Raw genomic sequence first — 24,635 nt, forward strand, 5'->3', positions numbered from 1 at the left:
CGAAATGTTTACTTTTTAATTGCAACCATTGTAGATCTGGAAACCCCCTGCAGTTTTATTCTTTTAAACCTGCTGCACCTCAGATGGCTATAGGGAAGGTAAAATATTTCTGCTAGGAGGCACTTGAGTTCCACTGGAGATCAGTTTTGTCAGCTGTGACACATGCCTGATCTTTGCTGCCACATGAAGCATGTGATCAGAGGTCACTCTTTTTTGCTGCAGCGTTTTCAGGTCTGCCCTGAAAATAGCTTCTTAATAATAGCAGGTTAGATCTTGTGAATTTCAGGGGCAGCTGAGCCATCATTGATTCAGACTGTAATTCAGCATTGCCGATCTGGATGATCCATGCTGTTGAGGTGAAAGATAAAAATCTGCTGTAACAAAAGATGCATTGATTGACTCTTTTCACAAGACTGTATGTAACCAAACCAGAATGGCTGACTGTGCTGTGATTCTTTCCTTTAAATGAAGATTATCAACATAAAACAAACTGTAGCAAATTGCATTGCAATCAAGTGTGGGAGGTAATTTTATGCCTGTGGTTACATACAGATTCTTTTAAAAGACAGCCTTTGTTAGAAAACATCATAAACAACTTTTGTAGTGAAATTAATTGTATATGCCTGGAACATTAGCAAAGGGCCTCACCATGTGGCTCTGACTTTAATTGCTATCATATTATCTGAAATAGGAAAAGAAACGGGCAGCATTTCAGAACAGATCACCTTTGATGCCAAGTCAGAATAGCTCATTTTACAATTAAACTTTGTTTCCCACATATCTTTGCAACAAAAGGAAGCAACTGCATGGTTACTGAGTATGTGATAGTTAAGTTGTCAGTTTTGCTACTGAACCTAAAAGAAGACCTTTTTGTAGCTTAAAGTCTTTATCTGCCCTCTGTTATGGCTTTTTCTGATAAGATCTCAAACCGCTAGCACGATGATGAGGCCTATTAAATGCCAACTTGATTCTAACAAAATAATAACGTTTCACATATGTAGGGTGACGAGATGTCCGGTTTTTAAAGGGACAGTCCCATATTTATATATTGCAGGTGTCCTGACTTTTTCTTAAAAATGGACAAATCGTCCCGTATTTTGTGTCCCCCCTCCCATCAGTAATGGCGGGTCGTACTGCTGGACAGATCCCTGCTTGCCAGCTACCCACCCACCAGCGGTGAGTGGGAGGGTCCAGTGGCAGAGGATAGGCACAAAGCCTTGGAAACAAGCAGGGAGAACTGGAGGTCCTGGTGATGTCAAGGAATTATGACGTGATTGGAATAACAGAGACTTGGTGGGATAACTCACATGACTGGAGTACTATCATGGATGGTTATAAACTGTTCAGGAAGGACAGGCAGGGCAGAAAAGGTGGGGGAGTAGCACTATATGTAAGGGAGCAGTATGACTGCTCAGAGCTCCGGTACGAAACTGCAGAAAAACCTGAGTGTCTCTGGATTAAGTTTAGAAGTGTGAGCAACAAGAGTGATGTGGTGGTGGGAGTCTGCTATAGACCACCGGACCAGGGGGATGAGGTGGATGAGGCTTTCTTCCGGCAGCTCGCAGAAGCTACTAGATCGCACGCCCTGGTTCTCATGGGTGACTTTAATTTTCCTGATATCTGCTGGGAGAGCAATACAGCGGTGCATAGACAATCCAGGAAGTTTTTGGAAAGCGTAGGGGACAATTTCCTGGTGCGAGTGCTAGACGAGCCAACTGGGGGGGAGCTTTTCTTGACCTGCTGCTCACAAACCGGGAAGAATTAGTAGGGGAAGCAAAAGTGGATGGGAATCTGGGAGGCAGTGACCATGAGTTGGCTGAGTTCAGGATCCTGACACAGGGAAGAAAGGTAAGCAGCAGGATATGGACCCTGGACTTCAGGAAAGCAGACTTCGACTCCCTCAGGGAACGGATGGGTAGGATCCCCTGGGGGACTAACATGAAGGGGAAAGGAGTCCAGGAGAGCTGGCTGTATTTCAAGGTATCCCTGTTGAGGTTACAGGGACAAACCATCCCAATGTGTCGAAAGAATAGTAAATATGGCAGGCGACCAGCTTGGCTTAACGGTGAAATCCTAGCGGATCTTAAACATAAAAAAGAAGCTTACAAGAAGTGGAAGGTTGGACATGTGACCAGGGAAGAGCATAAAAATATTGCTCGGGCATGTAGGAATGAAATCAGGAGGGCCAAATCGCACCTGGAGCTGCAGCTAGCGAGAGATGTTAAGAGTAACAAGAAGGGTTTCTTCAGGTATGTTGGCAACAAGAAGAAAACCAAGGAAAGTGTGGGCCCCTTACTGAATGAGGGAGGCAACCTAGTGACAGAGGATGTGGAAAAAGCTAATGTACTCAGTGCTTTTTTTGCCTCTGTCTTCACTAACAAGGTCAGCTCCCAGACTGCTGCGCTGGGCATCACAACATGGGGAATAGATGGCCAGCCCTCTGTGGAGAAAGAGGTGGTTAGGGACTATTTAGAAAAGCTGGACGTGCACAAGTCCATGGGGCCGGACGAGTTGCATCCGAGAGAGCTAAAGGAACTGGCGGCTGTGATTGCAGAGCTATTGGCCATTATCTTTGAAAACTCGTGGCGAACGGGGGAAGTCCCGGATGACTGGAAAAAGGCTAATGTAGTGCCAATCTTTAAAAAAGGGAAGAAGGAGGATCCTGGGAACTACAGGCCAGTCAGCCTCACTTCAGTCCCTGGAAAAATCACGGAGCAGGTCCTCAAAGAATCAATCCTGAAGCACTTACATGAGAGGAAAGTGATCAGGAACAGTCAGCATGGATTCACCAAGGGAAGGTCATGCCTGACTAATCTAATCGCCTTCTATGATGAGATTATTGCTTCTGTGGATGAAGGGAAAGCAGTGGATGTATTGTTTCTTGACTTTAGCAAAGCTTTTGACACGGTCTCCCACAGTATTCTTGTCAGCAAGTTAAGGAAGTACGGGCTGGATGAATGCACTATAAGGTGGGTAGAAAGTTGGCTAGATTGTCGGGCTCAATGGGTAGTGATCAATGGCTCCATGTCTAGTTGGCAGCTGGTGTCAAGTGGAGTGCCCCAGGGGTCGGTCCTGGGGCCGGTTTTGTTCAATATCTTCATAAATGATCTGGAGGATGGTGTGGATTGCACTCTCAGCAAGTTTGCGGATGATACTAAACTGGGAGGAGTGGTAGATACGCTGGAGGGCAGGGATAGGATACAGAGGGACCTAGACAAATTGGAGGATTGGGCCAAAAGAAATCTGATGAGGTTCAATAAGGATAAGTGCAGGGTCCTGCACTTAGGACGGAAGAACCAATGCACAGCTACAGACTAGGGACCGAATGGCTAGGCAGCAGTTCTGCAGAAAAGGACCTAGGGGTGACAGTGAACGAGAAACTGGATATGAGTCAGCAGTGTGCCCTTGTTGCCAAGAAGGCCAATGGCATTTTGGGATGTATAAGTAGGGGCATAGCGAGCAGATCGAGGGACGTGATCGTCCCCCTCTATTTGACATTGGTGAGGCCTCATCTGGAGTACTTTGTCCAGTTTTGGGCCCCACACTACAAGAAGGATGTGGATAAATTGGAGAGAGTCCAGCGAAGGGCAACAAAAATGATTAGGGGTCTGGAACACATGACTTATGAGGAGAGGCTGAGGGAACTGGGATTGTTTAGTCTGCAGAAGAGAAGAATGAAGGGGGATTTTATAGCTGCTTTCAACTACCTGAGAGGTGGTTCCAGAGAGGATGGTTCTAGACTATTCTCAGTGGTAGAAGAGGACAGGATAAGGAGTAATGGTCTCAAGTTGCAGTGGGGAAGATTTAGGTTGGATATTAGGAAAAACTTTTTCACTAGGAGGGTGGTGAAACACTGGAATGCGTTGCCTAGGGAGGTGGTGGAATCTCCTTCCTTAGAAATTTTTAAGGTCAGGCTTGACAAAGCCCTGGCTGGGATGATTTATTTGGGGATTGGTCCTGCTTTTGAGCAGGGGGTTGGACTAGATGACCTCCTGAGGTCCCTTCCAACCCTGATATTCTATGATTCTATGATGGGGTGGGTGTGCAAGGCTGGTGGCGGAGCAAAACTGCAGTGCACGTGGCCAGCTGCTCCCCCTGTTGCTCCGTCAGCACAGCCCACAGCTGCATGCCGACTCTCAGCCACCAGGGCCCCGCCCCCCGTCCTGTTTCCAGCCGGCACTGGCCGCACACTGTGAGCTGCAGTGACTGGTAAGTGCAGGCAGGCACCAGATGGCAGCCAGTTAGGTATCGCCCCTGCTGCCCACCCGGTGGCCCTTTAGCTACTCCCCCTCTCTCTGTCCTCTCCCTCCCCCTCCCTAGTCCCGCTTGTCCTCCATATCATCCCAGGCAGAGTGCGTTCCGTTCCCAGTGCTGTGCGGAGAGCCAGCCCGTGGTCGAAGTGCTCAGATCACCAACAGCCTGGCTGGCAGGTTCCTTCCTTCCCCCGCTGCGTCTGGCTGGGTTGGTGCCCCAGGAAAGTCCAAGACCCTCCAGCCCGGGGTACTGGCCAGGAGGAGCTGAGTCCTGCATGTACCAAAGCCCCACACAGCGCTGGCACAGGGAAGCCTCTCTGTTCATCAGCTAAGCTCTGGAGTGGTGGCGGAAAGCAATTTCCAGCCTGTTCATGCCCTGCCCCTGAAGGCTTCACAGCAGCCCCCCAGGCAGGGGCTTAGCGCCCTCTTTGCCTGTCTCCGCCCCGCCCCACTCCTCCCCCCCAGTGTCTACCCCCAGGGAGTACAGGGCTTCTCCATCCCCTAGGCACCCTCTTCTGCTGAGACGGGTTTGCAGAAGCCCCTGCAGTCAGGTTCTCTGGGCCCTGGGGCACAATGCCTTAGGGCTTAACCCCTTCCTGCCTGTGCTGTAGCTGGGGGACAGGAGGCAGCTGGGTTATGTTGGTGGCCAGCAGCAGCCTGGAGGTGTTAGCTACCTTTCGACACTTTGCAGGCAGGAAGGGACAAGCTACTTCCAACCACTGGGGAGTGGCAGAAGAGGGAGAAGAGATGAGCTCTGCAAAGAAATGGGCCAAGTCAGTTCCATCCCTTCCCTCCCACACAGTACAGAAAGGCTGCTGCTGGCCACATTCTGGTGTGAACCCTGGCAGAAATCGGGGGTGAGGGGGATGTGACTGCATGCCCCTCCCAGTGTGTTGCCTTGGAAGACATGGCGCCAGGTACCGGGAAAGGTGGGTCCGTCCTGGGGCCCAGCCAGGCATGGAGGGCGGAGAATACTGGGCAGGGAGGGTCAGATTGGTCAGTCACCCCCCGTGTAAGAGGTGTACAGGTGTGTGTGAGACTTCTCCCCATGTGGTTATGGGGGGGGGAGGTAGGGGTGTGTGAACCCTAAAGCCTTAAAGATAAGAAGGTAAATAAAAAGAATCCAACTATGTAGTATTTCTTTTTAATGGGCTCAGTCAAGTGATGTTAATTTGAACGTTTTGTACTGCATAGTTCTTCTGATTGATTGGTTGCCATTGAACTTGCTTGAATGAGTAATTTTACCAGGTGTCCCATATTCAGCATAGGGAAATGCATTAACCAAATGCAGGAACCTACACATATGGTATGGATTAACCAAATACAGGAACATGCTGATCAATCACACTATAATGGATAAGTTCGTAATGACTTCTAAGTTTCCTGGGAGGGCATTTGTTAAATAATTTATTGTAATATTCTGGCAGCATTTTGAACAATTGTGCTTGGTTTTTCAGACACCTGAGATGAACTCTGTCGCCACATCCCCTATAAAACCTACTCAAGAAGAGCAATCACTGACTCCTCCTGGGAAGGTGATTGCCATCAGCACCAGGAGTCCAGGCTGTGCCCGAAACCAATCTGCTCTTCGCAACAAGACCTTTTCTCCCAATGCTAGTTCCAGCTCCTCAGGTGAGCACCCATGGGAATGACCTCAGTGGATCATACCATTGGTCCACCAAATCACTACCCCAGTATCCCATCCTTCAGAGGAAACCCTTCCCATAATTAAGGCTAAGATTATGTCATGGAAGTCACAGATTCTGTGATTTTGAGATTTCTGTGACATTTTCATCTTCAGCTGCTGCAGGCATTGGGGGGATCCTGCAGCTCTCAGCCTTTGCGAGCAGTGGGTGCTGGACCCCCCACCCCTCCTTCTATCCCTCTGCAAGTCTTGGGCTCTCACCCTGTTGTCAGCCCCATTTTTGTCAGTATTTTTTAGTAAAAGTCAGGGACAGGTCACAGGCAATAAACAAAAATGCACAGAAGTCTGTGACCTGTCCCTGACTTTTACTAAAAATAACCATGACAAAAATCTTAAACTTACCCATAATGCACCTGGTCAGTTCTGCAATATTATTTCTGTGGCTGGTTGAGAAGGGATGATCATTCATTCTTGACAGTTGATGAAGACACATATCCCTGGTAACTTAGCTAGAGTCACTACAAGTTACTCGTATATAGGTTTATTTTTTTGAATCTTGCAAACTACTCACCTCAATAATGCATTTACATGTGGGACTGCTGTAGGTTAACTTTACGTGACTTTGAAACATTTTCTAGTAAAGGAAGCCACTCACTAGTCAGTCTTCCTGGGGAAGCCTCCTTCTGTGAGATAATGATTGATGTTGGATTGTACAGTGTCATAAGGGTGAAGAATGTGGGGATAAGAAGTATGTTGGTTAAGATCAGGTAAAATAGCATTTAAAATGAGACATTCCTGTGTCATTCTACCAAGTTGGAATATTGAATGAGCATGAATTACCTTCTTATCCCACTAGAGGATTGTCGCTTGTCAGCTCCAACTGTGTGGACAGAATTTCAATGTCCTCATTCTCAGTCTAGTTGCTTTTGTCATCACACATTTTATGGCTTGCAGAACAGGCCATGAAGGTGTCAAGGTTACTGGGAATAATCAGCATTTTTATATCATTATTGTAATGCCAGTGCCTTAATGATCAATTTAATTAATGCTGTAAAACACTGTACTTAGGGCTCTGTGTGTTTCTCATTATAGAGTAATACGAAGCAATTTCATCTTAGTTTAAATCTTCCTTGCATTGGTTTGCAGACAAGACTGTATTTTAATTTTCAGGAAAGAGCCCAGTAATTTTATAGGTCTAAGTGTAAAAACCCTTTTTGTTAGTGCAAAGAGAAATGGGGGCAGTGGGGTGGGAAAGGGAAGTCAATCACCAGGGGAAAGGAGAGGTGAGGACATTGGACTACGCCCTGAGGGAGGGGGTGGGCAGTGAGTGTGGGAGGAGCAGATGAAGGGAAACCATCTCTGGGGCAAGGATTCTGAGGGAGTGGGAGCTGAAGAAGGGTTGGGAGTCAGTTTGCCCTCCAAGTAGCAGAGAGCACCCTCACCTCTCCCTGGGTGTAGACTGCAGACAGACTCTTCTGGTCCACAGTCATCTTGACCACTGGTGGTTGCTGCTTCAAGGACAGGTGTGTGTCCGTGCTGTGCTGCAAATTCTGCCAGCAGTGCTGATCTCATGGGGGATGAAGATGCTGATCTCATGGGGGAACACAGAGATTGACCTATCCTCCACTGACATCCTGCTCCCAGATAAGTCTCCTTCAGTTACCACCAGAAGGCATCTCAACACTGACTAATGTTACAGTAGTGCCCAAAGACCTTAATCAGTAGGAGTCCCCCGCATTGTGCTAAGCACCATACAAACCATTAAGAAGGCCCAGTTCCTGTCTCACAGATCTCTATAATTATCTTCCTTATAATTGGATATGGCAGACAGGCAAGTAGTATTATTCCCATGTTACAGTAATGGGAACTGAGGCACAGCTTCCTAACACAGAGGTACTTTAAAAATATGCGTGCACACACAAACTCTCTAAATAATAAGGCTCAATTTTCTTCTCAACTTAAAAATGTTGAATTCTCTTAGTGTTTGATTTTAAATATTCTCCTGTGAGAACTGCAGCTCAATCACTGTAGTGTTGTGCTTAAGAGCCTTCTGGAAAGTAACTAGCCTTTAAGCCAGAGGTCTCAAACTCAAATGACCAAGAAGGCCACATGAGGACTTTGGCCCGAGGGCCGCACCACTGACCTCCCTGGCCCCACCCTCACTCCGCCTCTTCCCACCCCTTCCCTGCCCCCATTCCAACCCCTTCCCTGAAATCCCCACTCCAACTCTGCCCCCTCCCTGCCCCCAGGGGGTGCAGGAGGGGTGCGGGGTGCAGGAGGGGTGCGGGGTGCAGGAGGGGTGCGGGGTGGAGCAAGCGGTCAGGGTGCAGGGTGAGGCAGGCGGCTCAAGGCCGGTTGGGGTGCAGGAGGGATGCAGGGTACAGCAGGGGGCTCAGGACAGGGGGTTGGGGTGCAGGAGGGGTGCAGGGGGCTCAGGACAGGGGTGCAGGGTGCAGCAGGGGGCTTAGGACAGGGCGTTGGGGTGCAGCAGGGGGCTTAAGGCAGGGGGTCAGGGTGCAGGAGGGGTTCCGGGGGGCGGATCCGGCCTGGCGTGCACCATGGGCAGGGCAGGCTGCCTGCCCTGCCCCCATGCTGCTCTGGGAAGCAGCCAGGACCTGTGCCGGGGGGGACAGGGTTTGTGTGTTGCCCTGGCTGCTTCTCTAGGTACCTCCCCTGAAGCTCCCATTAGCCAGGAACAGGGAACCGTGGCCAAAGGGAGCTTCGGGGGAGGTACCTGGAGGAGCGGCCAGGGCAACACACAGACCCCTGTGCCTCCAGATCCTGGCCGCTTCTCGGTAAATGGCGGAGGTACCACAGGGAACTGGCAGGCCGCAGAAAATAACCTGTTTATAGTCACTTTCTAGCCTATTTTTGTTGTTAGTTGGGTAACACCCCTAGAGCCCCACACAGCTGCAGTATAAACTCACCAGGCCTTCTACTAGTAGGATGTTTCCAAAAGTGAAAGGCTCTATTCCAATGTTAAACAGTGTCCCTTAAGTGACTAGCCTCAAGATGTCAGAGCATGTTAGTATTGGAGCTGAGTGGAGTCTAATATTTATTTAATTTTCTTTCTTTATATAGAAGTTAACTTAGAAATTAGCTGACACGAGCACTGGAGCTATCATCTGCAAAATAAGTTTTCAGGTGCCTAAGTAGCCCCTGGAATCATGGTTAAAGATGCTCCCCTCACCAAGGTCTGAAATGGTGTTCCTGCCAGTGAAAGACAAATCTAGTATTCATGCAGCTCTAATTGAGATATTATATTGTATATCTGTCCCTTAGAAATAAAACAAAACGGTGCCTGCTTCTATGTAGCTTCATGTTCACATATAAATAGGAAGATATAGTTGTCTGTGTTAGCCTGCATCATTCACACCTGCTAATCGCAACATGTAGAGATATAGTGCCACTCTTATGTTATAGGATTTTACTCACTAAGGTGAAAATAATGTAAAATCATAGCTTGAATTTAAGTAGTTTTTCACACTATCAGTATGGTACTTAGTAGCATTGATCTGGGTGCTGAATTTGGAAATTACTCCCAGATAGTAAATCTAAGATGTATTTTCAGTGGTCTGGATCATAACTCTGTTAGTACACAGTAACAAACTCCATCTCATCTGTGCATAAAGTGCTATTAAAGTCTGCAGTAGAATGTCTGCCAGAAAATAGTCAGGTTTTTAGAAACGAACCTTTTAGCTGTGATTTCTCACAGTGCTTTTTATCGTGAGCCTTTCTGACATCTAACTTCTTATAGCTAAATTGAGTTAGCTTTTCCAATAGAAAGTAACAATTTAAAAGCCAGCTTGTGCACACTCTAAGGGGAATTGAAAGTCTTGACTAACAGACAGTTTCACGGCAGCAGCAAAGAAGGCCAGGATGAGGAAAAAGGGGATTGTACACTGCGGGGAAAAAAGGGAAGAGCAGCAGGAGAGATACAGTGTGAACTAGAAAGTTTAAACAAAATTAAATTTGATCCCATAAACTATATTGCATCTGCTGAATGGTGTCTTACTGGGTACATTTGACACCCCTTTTTACTGCTTTATATAAGAAAATACCTTCTGCTGTCAGTTTTGTTTAACTCTTTTTACCAAATAAAAATTGGTAACTAATAGTATCACAAACCATGTGGGCTTTGCTCTCCTGGTTTGTAACCAAAACCCCTAGGTGATTTTTAGAAAGGACGGTGTGGCCTAGTTAACTGAACACAATCCCACCACTTCCACTGACTTGTGTGGTCTTAACCAAATTACTATAAATTGCCTTTTTTTTTTTTTTTTTTAAACTCTCTCACTGAAGTCAATGGGAATTGTGTCGCTCAGTAGCTCTTCAAAATCTTGAAATAGATTTCTCAGGAGAGTTCAGCATCCACTAGTGTAGCTGCTGGGTGCTGAGCTCTTTTGAAATATGGCCCTACACTTTTATCTCATATGTATCTGAGTGTCCGCATCTGTAAAATGGGGAAAATATATCCACTGCAAACTAGGTAAGTCAGGGTTAATGTTCTTCAAAGCACTCTTTAAGTAAAGTATTATGCATTATAATAAACTGTTATATAGACACCCAGTTTTATACGCACAGTGTAAATTTCACACACTTTTCAGTTGTCGTCATAGAACATTAGCAATATTGGATTTCAGCCAGTGTGTTTTTTTCAAAATTGATTGGCAACTTGGAGTGTGACATTGCATTGTTGTCCAAACCAAGATATTTTCCATTTATATTTAATTTTCAAAAAATGAAATTTTCACTAAATCATCATAACCTTATGTAATTATGCAAAAATCTATTGCCTCGTACCTCTGGGAGTAGTGGCAGAGTGTTTCTAGTGAACTGAGCAATAGTCTCTCAATTTATTGTAATCAGAAAGTTACATAGGGATTGTACCTCTGTATTTACCTTGTTCAACTATATTTCATACTTTAGTTTTTTCAAATACAGTATCAATCTGAACCAGAAATAAACAATACAGAATCTTTGGACACTGACCTCTTATTTGCACTACACTCCTTTGCTTGTGAATGTATTAGTCATGTATATTTACCATTTGGGAAACCCGCCCTCAACTGTTTCAGCAGATATAAAAGATACACTTCTCAGTATAGTCGTGTGAATCTCTGAATCAGATCCATAGATGTCAGTATCTGTATTAATGTGTTGCTTTTTAACGCCTTTCATCCAAAGATCTCAAAGCAAATTAATGAGTCGCAATATCACTGTGAAGTAGATAAGTGTATCCCCATTGTATAGATGGGGAGAATGAAGCACAAAGATATTGAGTTGCCCAGTGTCACACAATGAGTCAGTTGCAGAGCCAGGAATATAATCCAGGAGTGCTGACTCCCAGTCCTGTTCTCCATCTACTAAATATAATTCCTTTCATTTTTATTTTGTTAAATGGTTGATTAAAATCTTCCAGGTTTGAGAAACCCTCCTAGACCTCTCTTGGCAGCTGGTCCCTCAAGTTCTGGAGGAGCTGATGCAGATGGTGGGCTCTTCGCAGTTCCCACGACTCTACCACCCAATAGCCGACATGGAAAGCTGTTCTTGCCTAGCAAGGAAGCAGAAATGACCTTCCGACAGCACTTGGACACGATCAGTGTAAGTGAAATTGTTTCAGGGTGACTGGCACTTTTAAGAGGGAGCAGGGTCCAGTGCACCTCTGACTGATTACCAGCTGCCCAATTAGGTTTAAGGGATGGCACCTGGGTCTTGTAAAGGGGGAGACAGCAGCAGGAGAAGGTGGACTACCCAGAGAGGTAAGGGTGCAGCTCGAGGATGTAGCTGTGGCAGAGGCTGTGGAGAGCAGGAGGCTCCCGCAGGAGACCCAGAGTAACCAGGGGAGGGCCAAGAGAGCCCAAAGAAGGGTTGCCTGCTGATTTTTCTGATCCGGAAAAAGAGAATTGAAGAAGGCTGAGCTCCAGCTAGGAAGGGCAGGGAATGGCTGCTTGGTGAAGAGCAGACTGGGACAGAAGAGCTCCAGAACTGGCTGAATATGAACTTTTGTGTTGTGGTGATGGACTTTATTGTGGGACTTTGAGGATTGTTGTGAACTGTTTGTTATTGAACCAGTCCCAAGGAAGCATGGTGTTAGCCATGAGAGAGCCTGTGTAGAGTTTAAGGAGTCCTGAAAGAAGGGGAAATTGAGACAGGCCTCTATAGAGCCACACTTGGCCATCAGGGGGCACTACAGGCAGCCACGCCCTCTTACAGAGACCAGTGAACAAAATGTAGCATGCTGGAGCCTGACCCAGCTCCTAGTGGGGATTAAAATCCTACTGGTCCAAGAATGACTGATTTGAATATTAAAAAGCACCGTCTTCTTTATGAAGAAATGTCTCCAATAGTGTTCAGAACTGACATTACACTGGAAGAAGCTTGTCAGGTGCTTGAGCGTATAGCTGAGCTTCAAAGCTACACCAACTTGAAAGCCAGAATGCCATCTCACTGGCACTTTGCTAATTCAAGTTCACCAGTTGAAGTCAAAGTTCTGTCGTATTTACACATGTAGAAAAACTAGTTGATATTTCTTTGTTTATCAAAGTTTGAAATGTCTCATCAGGTTTTGTTGACTCAATAACTACTTGCTCTTCTTCAAGTGATGGTCCCTGTTGTAGTCTACTGTGGGTTACACGTGGATCCAGAGTCGGAGAATTTGAAAGAAGTGTCCATTGATATGCACATGCACCCTGACTCACCTCATGTTTCTGTTCAAGGTGATAAAGGTCACGGCAGACCAACTGCATCTCCAGTTCCTTCTCACTGCCACGTGGTCTGGGTTGGAGCCTCCAGTGTCCTCATCTCTGATGCAGCTCTGTTACCTTTAATTGTACATAGTTTTTAGTTTTAGTTGTAGTTTTAACAGCTCAGAATAAAGGTCAGTGACTTCCCCCAGTCCCCACACCCCCTATACCTCATTTGAGTACCGGACTATGCCCAGCATTTCAAACTGCACCTCCTGCCCACGGTTCTTCTCAGTCAGTGATGACCACCAATGCTGTCTCTACAGCCTAGAAGAGGCTCTCATTGCAGCTAGGTGCAGTGTTTGTCAGTCTTTTCCCAGCTGTAGCAGAAGTCAAGCACTTTGTCTCCAGAAGTATCTCCTGGAGAAGGCCATGAGACTACAGTTGGACCCAGGCTGGAGAATTCCCCCATACATCTGCCAGAATCAGTGAGGAGTGTGCCTCCTGCTGCTACTACATCCAACTCCGGTAACAGCAGAGCCACCCCTACAGAGCTCGTGTTGGGGCCTATTTGGGAGATTTGGAAGCACTCCCATCAGTGTGGGACTAAGTTTTCCTCCAAGTCTTACCTCAAAGAAACACTACTTCCACCAGCTCGGCCCAAGGGGATGACATGTGTTCTACGTTCCACAGGCACAAAAAGAAGACCCGTAAACAGTGAGAACACTGGTTCCAGGCAGTGACCCATCGGTACCGCTATCTCCAGCACCTCACAAAACGTGAGACCCTCTGGCACCAGTAAAGTGCCACTACTGGCAGCCATAAAAGAGAGTGTAGTGTCCCTTCTGCCAGGGAGATCCTGATCTATGGCTGCACCCCAAGATGTCTTTGCTTTACTGGATCTAAAGTCGTCTCCTCCTCCATCGGGTCCTTCCAGCTCCAGGGAACTCATATTTCTGCCATAAGACATGCCTGCGGTACAGGGTCTATTGCCCCCTAACATATATGCTATACACCTCTCCATTGGCTCCAACGGTACTGCCTTTGGAACCAGTCCTCCTTTTCTTTTTTGGATGAATCTGAACCTGCAGAAGAATCACCTTTCCCATACCACTCCTATGCACCACCACAGAGACCGGCACAACCATGGTAGCAACTATCTGCTCACCTTCCCCAGAGCCTCTGGTGTTCCATGCCTTGGGAACTCCACAACGTCCCACAGAATAAAAGTGCGATTCCGGAAGCTGCAGAGATTCCCCTAGTCCTGGACTACATTTTGTCCTTAAAGATATCGGGTCTCCTATCGGCAATTAGTGTGTTCCATCCTCCAACAGAGGGTTACTCAGTTTTTACACACCCACTAACCAATAGATTTTGGAAAGACCTCCTCAGAACGGTCCCACTCTACAAATGATCACACCTCAGTGGGACCTGAATCTGGTATTTTCAGTATTAACAAAAAAACCCCTTTGAGCCAGTGACATCCTGCTCCATGTTCCTCCTCTCCATGAAGGTCACCTGCCTTGTTGCCATCACTTAACCGAGAAGGGTTGGTGAACTAAGGACTATGATGGTGGACCCGCCATTTACAGTATTCCACAAGGATAAGGTCTCTATACCTACACCCAAAATTTTATTTTTTACCAAAGGTCGTCTCCTGGTTTTGTATTAACCAATCCATTCACCTACCTGTCTTCTTCCCACACACCCACAAACTCTACATCTCCCCTCAACATCTGACAGGCTTTGACCTTTTATCTACAGAGAACAAAAACAATCAGGAAGTCCCCTCGCCTGTTTGTTGTGGTGGCAGAGAAAATCAGGGGCCAGGCCGTCTCCACCCAGAGAATCTCCAAATGGATTTCCAGCTGCATTAAATTCTGCTACCAGATGTTGAATCCAGGCTTTGGAGCTGTACTCCAGCTCCACGCAAAAATCTGCAGCTCCACTGCTCTGGAGCTGCTCCGTGCTCCAGCTCCGTGCTCCGCTCCAAAGCCCTGGTCAAATCTGCCTTCCCCCCCCTACCCCCCATGAGGGTACAAACTCACTCCACTAGAGCTGAAGGAATAACCACAGCATCCCTTCAAGATGTGCCTCTCACAGAGATATGTAGAGCGGCCACATGGAGTATTCTGTCCACACATTTGCCACACACTGCACCTTGGTGCAGGACTTGGTGGCAGATGACTCCTTTGGCATGGTGGTTCTCCACATGACCCTTCTGTCCTCATCCTCACACCCTCCTCCTACTTAGGTACTGCTTATCAGTCACCCACAGTGGAATACAGTAGGGACCATCACTTGAAGAGGAGGTTACTTACCTCTAACTGGAGGCTCTTCGAGGTGGGTGGTCCCCATCTGTATTCCACTTCCCGCCCTCCTTCTCCTCTGCTTTGGATCTGCCAGATTCACATTGGAGAAGGAACTGGAGACCTGATCTGCCCTGCCCTTTGTCACCTCAGACAGAAGCACGAAGCAAGTTGGGGAGCATGTGTGGATCAACAGACACTACTTTCAAATTCTGACTCCAAGTGCCTGTTGCGCATGCGTAATCCACAGCAGAATACAGGTACATCTCCAGGAACTTCCAGTAACAGGTAAGTAACCTCCTCATACCAAACCATGATAGATGAGTAGTTAGTAAAACATTTCCTTTGGGAGTGAGCTTCCTTCCCATAAAACTGGTAAAAGAATGTATTGCTCAGTTTATAAAATGAGTGATCCTGACAGAAAACATTATTGGAGTAGTTCCTAGAGGCCCTAAAAGAGATCAGGGCCCTATTGTGCTAGACCACCTACAAACACGCAGTGAGACTGGGCCTGCCCCAAACTGCCTAAGTGTAGATACACAATACAGACCAAATATGGGGGAGCAGGGGAAGCAGAAGCATGTAGAGATGAGGTGACTTGCCCAGAGTCTCACATCAGGTCGGTAGCGGATTCAGGAAAAGAACTCGGGTCTCCTGATTCCCAGTCTAATGCCCTGTCAGTTGGACCAAGCTGCTTCAGTGCTGAGGAGAACTGGAAGAGGACCTTAAAGTATTAATTTCTAGTTTAGGGAAATTAAACATAGTGTACATAGTTCAGTGGAGCTTTCCCCTCATTGAAGTCTAACTTTGAGCAGCCTGCAGTTAGAATAATATACAATTTCAATACACCATACACCAAAGATGAGGGAGGTATATATGGTCTGCAGGTAATTTTGGCATGAAGGACTTTAGACTGATTTGAAACTTAAGAACGGCCATACTGGGTCAGACCAAAGGTCCATCTAACCCAGGATCCTCTCTTCCGACTGGCTAATATCAGGTGCTTCAGAACAGGTAATCAAGTGATCCATCTTGTCGCCCATTCCCAGCTTCTGGCTGGGGTGTTTTGGATGAATGGACTATAAGGTGGACAGAAAGCTGGCTAGATCGTTGGGCTCAACAGGTAGTGATCAACGGCTCCATGTCTAGTTGGCAGCCGGTATCAAGCGGAGTGTCCCAAGGGTCAGTCCTGGGGCCAGTTTTGTTCAATAGCTTCATTAATGATCTGGAGGATGGTGTGGATTGCACCCTCAGCAAGTTTGCAGATTACGCTAAACTAGGAGGAGTGGTAGATACACTGGAGGGTAGGGTTAGGATATAGAGGAACCTAGACAAATTAGAGGATTGGACCAAAAGAAATTTGAGGAGGTTCAACAAGGACAAGTGCAGAGTTCTGCACTTAGGACAGAAGAATCCCATGCACTGCTACAGACTAGGGACCGAGTGCCTAGGCAGCAGTTCTGCAGAAAAGGACCTAGGGGTTACAGTGGACAAGAAGCTGGATATGAATGAACAGTGTGCCCTTGTTGCCAAGCAGGCTAACAGCATTTTGGGCTGTACAAGTAGGAGCATTGCCAGCATATTTAGGGACGTGATCATTCCCCTCTATTTGGCATTGGTGAGGCCTCATCTGGAGTACTTTGTCCAGTTTTGGGCCCCACACTACAAGAAGGATGTGGAAAAATTGGAAAGAGTCCAGCAGAGGGCAACAAAAATAATTAGGGGGCTGGGGTACATGACTTATGAGGAGAGGCTGAGGGAACTGGGATTATTTAGTTTGCAGAACAGAAGAATGAGATGGGATTTGATAGCTGCTTTCAACTACCTGAAAGGGGGCTCCAAAGAGGATGGATTTAGACTGTTCTCAGGGGTACCAGATGACAGGACAAGGAGTAATGGTCTCTAGTTGCAGTGGGGGAGGTTTAGGTTGGATATTAGGGAAAACTTTTTCACTAGGAGAATGGTGAAGCACTGGAATGCGTTACCTAGGGAGGTGGTGGAATCTCCTTCCTTAGAGTCTTTTAAGGTCAGGCTTGACAAAGCCCTGGCTGGGATGATTTAGTTGGCGATTGGTCCTGCTTTTGAGCAGGGGGTTGGACTAGATGACCTCCTGAGGTCCCTTCCAACCCTGATATTCTATGAAAGAGGTGTTGTTTTGTTTCTGGTGTCTTTAATAGTTACATTATTCATCAGAGTTTAGGGAGGAATTTTTCATGACTGGGTGGTCAAAGTAGTGTTTAACACGTGTCCTTTCTCTCCCTGCCTTCTCCCCCCCCCCCCCCCGCTCCCCCAGATGCAGTCAGACTACTTCTTGCCAAAACCAAGGAGATTGCGGAACAGGCACCTGCGGAAGCCTTTGGTGGTACAGGTCAGAGAAATTTGACTGAGTCTGGCATTTATTTGCTTGTTGAGTAGACAATCAGTGAGGTTTTCCTAAAAATAAGAATTTAGCTTCCTCTCTCATGTCCTCCGGGGAAATAAAACTGAAACGTCATAGGGAACAAGGATTCTTCTTTGAGTAGTATCCCTATGGGTGCTCCACTGTAGGTGTGTATGCGTCCCTGTGTTTCTGATCGGAGATCTTTGGTAGCAGTGTCTGTTCGGCCCATACATGTGCTCTCTCCTCGTGCTCTGCCTCAAGGCTAATTAGTGCTGCATGGTGAGCCACCTTTACTTCCTTCTTAACTGCCCCTGACTAGAGATGGAGTGATTAGCAGTCTATTCACAGATACTTTAGATTAGTGGTCTCCAAAGTGGGGTGTGCAAGACCATCCCTGGGGGTGTGCAGCAGGAGGAGCACTGCAGAAGGAGCATGGCGGCAGCAGCTCTCCTGAACCTTTGATTCTTCGGTGGCACGCCGGCAGCAGCTCGGGTCTCCCCACTCAGTCTTTGGTGGCACCTTTTTTTTTTTCTTTTTTTTTTGCTTCCCTAGAGCTGGCCCTGGGGGTGCGCAATCCAAAAAGTTTGGAGACCCCTGCTTTAGGTCTTTAGAAATTCTTTCTTAGTCATTCTTAAGCTATGTCTACATTGCATACCTTACAGTGACTAAGATGCTCAGTGTAGCCACTTTTTGCCAGCAGGAGAGCTCGCCTGCCGTCAAATTAAACCCACTGCCAGTGAGAAGCAGAAGCTTTGTTGGCGGGAGAGCATCTGCTGCTGACAAAGTCTCCTGCTGACAAAGCACTGTCCACACTGGCGCGTTTTGTCACTAAGACTTTTGTCAGTCAGGGGTGGGTTGTTTGGTTTTTTTCCACACCCTGACCAACAAAAGTTTAACGACAAAAGTGCAGCGTAGACATAGCCTTAGTGTGTTTGTGTGCGTTTTCTTCTTAGGTAATGGGGTTCATTGCTATTCTTTTCCCCTCCCCCTCACACCCAAAGTTTTTACTTTATTTTTTCCTCCTCTACTGGAGATTGCTGCCATCAAGGGGTATGCCCAGCTCCCTCAGGTTAAAGAGGTGCCTTTCCTGTAAGGAGGCCTTACTTATAACAAGTGGACATTCCCACCGCATACGGTGCCTCAGGGAGGCCCACATTCCCCAAAAGTGTGCTTTGTGTCAGCAACTGAAAGCCCAATCCTGGAAAAACTGGGAAATAAAGCTTAAAACTACCTCTGATGGAGGGAGCTCTGTAACCTGCAGTTGAATCTCCTCAGTGATGAGAGCCATCTCTGCAGCCTTCTACCTCCAAGGGGGGTGAACTGAAGAAGAAACCTTCAGATTCCCTGTGAAACATCTCCAAAATGAGAGCCACAAGTCCTCACAGTGAGTCCCTAACCAGCTAGAGGAGATCCCCGTCACATTTGTTTACTTCGGTACCAATGGCTCCTAAACATGGTACCCCCAAGTCATGTGGGTCATCCAGTGTGGACACGTGGAGTAAGCCTAAGGACCCTCTGGGCACAGGCACTTGAGGTAGCAGTACTGCCTGTCAGACAGAAGCACAGACCGTACTGCTTGTGGGAAGTCGGCACCGATACGGAAACCCTCGGTACCAAAAACAACTAAACCTCACTGGACCGCTCATCTTGGTCAAGACTGCAGATTGCTTCGGTACTGATGAGTCAGCACTGGCAAGCCCTGACCGTACTGATGACCATGGCACTTCAGGAGTACAGATTTTCTAAGAACCTGGTGGTATCTGAAACCCCAGAGTTTCCTTTACTCGGTACTGGATTCATCTCAAACCCTGAATCACCACCAGTACTAAGCAGTTTGCCTCCAGTCTCCTTATCTGCACCTCCAATTGGTAGCGGCCAGGAGGAGTTTCTCTGTCACTCACATTATGCTCCCTCCCACCCTCAGCCCGGACCTTCCCAGGCACAGTTTCACTCTGGATTCCAACCCCATGGTATGACCAGCTGTGGGCTCTGTCACCCATGCCTTTTCCACGGCCACAGCAGCCACACCAGAGCTTCGAGGCGTCCAGTGTCATGGTAGCATTCTGTACCTCAGAGTAGTGCCCTGTAATCCCCATATTCATCATTCATATATGATTTTGGTATTTCATACAAAGCATGCCATATAATATATCCTAGAAAAGATCATGATCTGATGAAAATATGATCATGTATATCAGTGTGTATGATCTTATGAGATTTTGCTGTATAGTGGTTGTTGAAATATGTTACAAATTTGGGCATCACTAGTTCTCCAGTGGCAACAAAGGAGGTGATCCACACCTACATGGTGTTAAAAGACCATTAATCAGCAGGGGAATTGTAAACAAGGGATTTACAACTGTGTAAGAGAAGCACCACGCAATGGGGATTGCTCAACCCTGTAACTCAGCAAGGCCCACCAGGTACACCTGGGCTACTTTTTTTCCATGGGCATGGACTTAGTATAAAATAAGGTCCTCATGATGCCACTGTTCACCTTTTTCTTCCCCCACCTATGCTGAAGGGAAGAAGAATGCTGGGAACACAAAGACTTGAACTGAGGAAACTGGTCCAAGGCTTAAAGGGAAAGCCTGTGTGTTAAGAACTGTAACCTACTTGCAACATCCAGTGGGGTGAGAGAAACTGTATGATCCAAATATTGCTCAGTCTAATAAGGTCTAGAATTTAGACTGTGTGCTTACTTTTTATTTTCTTTGGTAACTATCTCTGAACTTTTAAGCCTACCACTTATAATCACTTAAAATCTGTCTTTCTGTAGTTAATAAATCTGTTTTATATTTTACCTAAAATAGTGTGTTTTGGTTGAAGTGCTTGGACAATCTTCGTTCAGGTTACCAAGGCTAGTGTATGTCCTCTCCACACTGAGAGAGGGTGGATTGGGTAATGAACTTATACTGGTCAGGCTTCTGACCAGGGCAAGACAGTTCAGTTCTGGGGGCAAGGCTGGGGGCTTGGCAGATTTGCTGGTGCCTTTCTGTGTGTGATTCATGAGTGACTCAGGGAACATTCATGCAATTTAGCTTGATGTGGGGCTCCACATGCTGTTGTACTGAGTTATAACCTATACTGGAGGGGTTTGCTGCTTGTCACTAGCAAAGCATTGTGAGGGAGAGTTAAGGGGGCACAGCAGTACCCCAGTTCCAGATTATAAACGGGGATCCCATTGCAGTCATCCACTGGGAATCCATGAGGGGCTCTCCTTCTACCTCTGCATCTAGAGCCTCAGCACCTCCTGAGGAAATATCCGAACAACAGGAGATGGAGCTAGAAGAGGAGACCACACCACCAACTAATTTCTCCTCTTCTTCTCCAGATGAGGCAGTGATGTCCCCTCCTCCATCCATGGCAGGCAATTTTAGGTCCTTTCGGGATCTTACAAAGAGGGTGGCAGATTGATTACAAATCCCTCTCAAGAAGGTGAGGGACACCCACCATAAGCTGCTGGACATATTACATACACCCTCCTCCTCAAAGATCGCCCTCCTCATTGACCAGGTGCTTTTGGATCGAGCCAAACTTGTGGCAAACACCAGCATCAGCCAAACCAACGTGCAAATCATAGAATATCTGGGTTGGAAGGGACCTCAGGAGGTCAACTAATCCAACCCCCTGCTCAAAGCAGGACCAATCCCCAACTAAATCATCCCAGCCAGGGCTTTGTCAAGCGTGACCTTAAACACCTCTAAGGAAGGAGATTCCACCACCTCCCTAGGTAACCCATTCCAGTGCTTCACCACCCTCCTAGTGAAAAAGTTTTTCCTAATATCCAATCTAAACCTCCCCCACTGCAACTTGAGACCATTACTCCTTGTCCTGTCATCTGGTACCCTTGAGAACAATCTAGATCCATCCTCTTTGGAGCCCCCTTTCAGGTAGTTGAAAGCAGCTATCAAATCCCATCTCATTCTTCTGTTCTGCAAACTAAATAATCCCAGTTCCCTCAGCCTCTCCTCATAAGTCATGTACCCCAGCCCCCTAATTATTTTTGTTGCCCTCTGCTGGACTCTTTCCAATTTTTCCACATCTTTCTTGTAGTGTGGGGCCCAAAACTGGACAAAGTACTCCAGATGAGACCTCACCAATGCCAAATAGAGGAGAATGAACACATCCCTCAATCTGCTGGCAATGCTCCTACTTGTACAGTCCAAAATGCCATTGGCCTTCTTGGCAACAAGGGCACACTGTTGACTCATATCAAGCTTCTCATCCACTGTAACCCGTAGGTCCTTTTCTGCAGAACTGCTGCCAAGCCACTCGGTCCCTAGTCTGTAGCAGTGCATGGGATTCTTCTGTCCTAAGTACAGGACTCTGCACTTGTCCTTGTTGAACCTCATCAGATTTCTTTTGGCCCAATCCTCTAATTGTCTAGGTCCCTCTGTATCCTATCCCTACCCTTCAGCGTATCTACCTCTGCTCCCCGTTTAGTGTCATCTGCAAACTTGCTGAGGTTGCAATCCACACCATCCTCCAGATCATTAATGAAGCTATTGAACAAAACCTGCCCCAGGACTGACCCTTGGGGCACTCCACTTGATACGGGCTGCCAACTAGAAATGGAGCCATTGATCAGTACCTGTTGAGCTCGATGATCTAGCAATTTTTCCATCCACCACATAGTCCATTCATCCAGCCCATACTTCTTTAACTTTCTGGCAAGAATACTGTGGGAGAGCGTGTCAAAAGCTTTGCTAAAGTCAAGGAATAACACGTCCACTGCTTTCCCCTCATCCACAGAGCCAGTTATCTCATTATAGAAGGCAATTAGGTTAATCAGGCATGACTTGCCCTTGGTGAATCCGTGCTGAGTGTTCCTGATCCCTTTCTTCTCTAAGTGCTTCAAAATTGATTCCTTGAGGACCTGCTCCATGATTTTTCCAGGGACTGAGGTAAGGCTGACTGGCCTGTAGTTCCCCGGATCTTCCTCCTTCCCTTTTTTAAAGATGGGCACTCGCCTTTTTCCAGTCATCCAGGACCTCCCCCTTTCGCCATGAGTTTTCAAAGATAATGGCCAATGGCTCTGCAATCACATCTGCCAACTCCTTTAGCACCCTTGGATGCAGCGCATCCAGCCCCATGGACTTGTGCTCGTCCAGCTTTTCTAAATAGTCCCGAACTACTTCTTTCTCCACAGACGGCTGGTCACCTCCTCCCCATGCTGTGCTGCCCAGTGCAGTAGTCTGGGAGGTGACCTTGTTCGTGAAGACAGAAGCAAAAAAAGCACTGAGTACATTAGTCTTTTTTCCACATCCTCTGTCACTAGGTTGCCTCCCTCATTCAGTAAGGGGCCCTTTCCTTCACTTTTTTCTTGTTGCTAACATACCAGAAGAAACCCTTCTTGTTACCTTTAACATCGCTTGCTAGCTGCAACTCCGAGTGTGGTTTGGCCTTCCTGATTACACCCCTGCAGGCTAGAGCAATATTTTTATACTTCTCCCTGGTCATTTGTCCAATCTTCCACTTCTTGTAAGCTTCTTTTTTGTGTTTTAAGATCAGCAAGGATTTCACTGTTAAGCCAAGCTGGTTGCCTGCCATATTTACTATTCTTTCTACACATCGGGATGGTTTGTTGGCCAACAAATGGGCCAACAAGAAGTATTATGTCCTCTTCTCCCACCTGCCACCTAATTCCATCGTGGTGGATTTGGTGAACTCTTATGGCCACCAGCACTACTCAAAATCCATCCCTTACTATAGAGATTGGAAGAGACAACTGGTTTGGGAGGAAGGCCTACTCTTCCGCAACTTTGCAATTTTGAGTTGCAAACTACCAAGCCTTAGCAGCCAAATATGACTGCACAAATTATGCAAAGCTTAATGCCTTTATTGATCACCTGACAGAATCACACAGAGACCAATTTCAGGCCATCGTACGGGGGGGGATAGTTAGTGACAAAACCAGCACTCCAGACCGCACTAGGTGCTGTGGAAACTGCAGCCTGTTCGATCTCGACAGCAGTCGTGATGCAGCAAGTGTTGTGGCTGCATCTTTTGAGACTGCAGAAGGAGATTCAGATGATGGTCAAAGACTTCCCCTTCGAAGGCCTGAAATTGTTTGTGGACAAGACCAATGCCGCACTCCACTCTCTGAAATACTCCACATTCACACTTCAGTTGCTGGGGATCTATATGTCCAGACAAAAAAGGGAAACTTAGTCCTCAGCCATCACAGAAGTCACATCCACCCAATTACCCATCACAGTGCTACAGACACAATGAAAAATGTCCAAATTTCAGAGGGGCAAACCATCAGGCCACCATGTCTCATCAGGTCACCATGTTTTCCACCTCAAAACACCAATTTTGATGTCACTCTCTACCACACCAGCTCTCTCAACCTCTCACATCCCTTTGGATGCTTTCTGGCTCTGTTCCATCAGAACTGGGAACACAACATTTGACAGATAGGTTTTAGAAATTATCTCCCATGGGTATTCCATCCACTTCACCTCCCTCCATCCTCTCTACTCTTCCTCCCCATTTCTCTTCAGGGATCCTTCTCACAAGAGACTATTAAGACAGGAAATAAATCACCTCCTATCTCTGTTCGTGCATATCTCCTAGGCAAAGGATTTTATTCCTGATATTTCCTGATCCCCAAGAAACAGGGAGGTTGGAGACCGATACTGGACCTTAGAGCATGGAAGAAAAATGTGAAGGCTGAAAAAATTCGAAATGGTCACACTACCAGTGATTATTCCATCTGTGGAATATGGGGATTCATTCTCAGCCCTCAACCTTCAGGATGCCTATTTCTACATATCAATTCTACAGTCTCTCAGACAATTCCTCTGGCTTACCCTAGGTCAGGATCATTACCAGTATAGAGTACCCCTTTTGGCCTTTGTTGGCTCCCAGAGTATTCTCTACACACCCTGGGGATCATGATCTACCCATACTTGGATGACTGTCTCTTCAGGGCCTACTCCTTCAAAGACGCCCTATCGGCCACCCACAGGACAGTGGAGTTATTCATGAAGCTAGGGCTACAAATCAACATCGAAAAGTCAACCTTAACTCTGATACAGTATTTGGAGTTTATAGGGGCCGATCTCAATGCACTGCATGTGAGAGTGCTCCTCCCACAACACAGATTTCACAGCCTGTCAACGCTCATAGAGACAGTTCAAAGCAGTCCACAAATGTAAGCCAGACATTGCCTCCAGCTTCTAGGACACATGGCAGCTGGCACGTTTGTAATAGTTCATGCCAGACTTCACATGAGATGTCTGTAGACAGGGTTCAGTTCGGTTTGCAGGTCAAACAGACAGGTTAGACAAACCTCTCTCAGCGCCTTCCAGGGTCAAACGCTCCCTGGATTGGTGGAAAGACCCAACAAATGTT

The 24,635-nt window shown here is 46.9% G+C and overlaps 1 protein-coding gene across 3 annotated transcripts in view; it reads left to right on the forward strand.

Annotated features, from left to right (window-relative positions):
• Positions 1-24,635, forward strand: part of CRAMP1 (cramped chromatin regulator 1) — a 121,033-nt gene that overhangs the window by 67,604 nt on the left and 28,794 nt on the right. For all 3 annotated transcript variants that reach the window (XM_077828027.1, XM_077828025.1, XM_077828026.1), the window contains exons 11-13: positions 5,711-5,885; positions 11,321-11,502; positions 17,187-17,261. In XM_077828027.1, the coding sequence (XP_077684153.1) occupies positions 5,711-5,885; positions 11,321-11,502; positions 17,187-17,261 (432 nt within the window). The remainder of the gene's footprint in view (positions 1-5,710; positions 5,886-11,320; positions 11,503-17,186; positions 17,262-24,635) is intronic.

Source organism: Eretmochelys imbricata, chromosome 10 (assembly GCF_965152235.1).
Source record: "Eretmochelys imbricata isolate rEreImb1 chromosome 10, rEreImb1.hap1, whole genome shotgun sequence".
Classification (NCBI taxonomy): domain Eukaryota; kingdom Metazoa; phylum Chordata; order Testudines; family Cheloniidae; genus Eretmochelys; species Eretmochelys imbricata.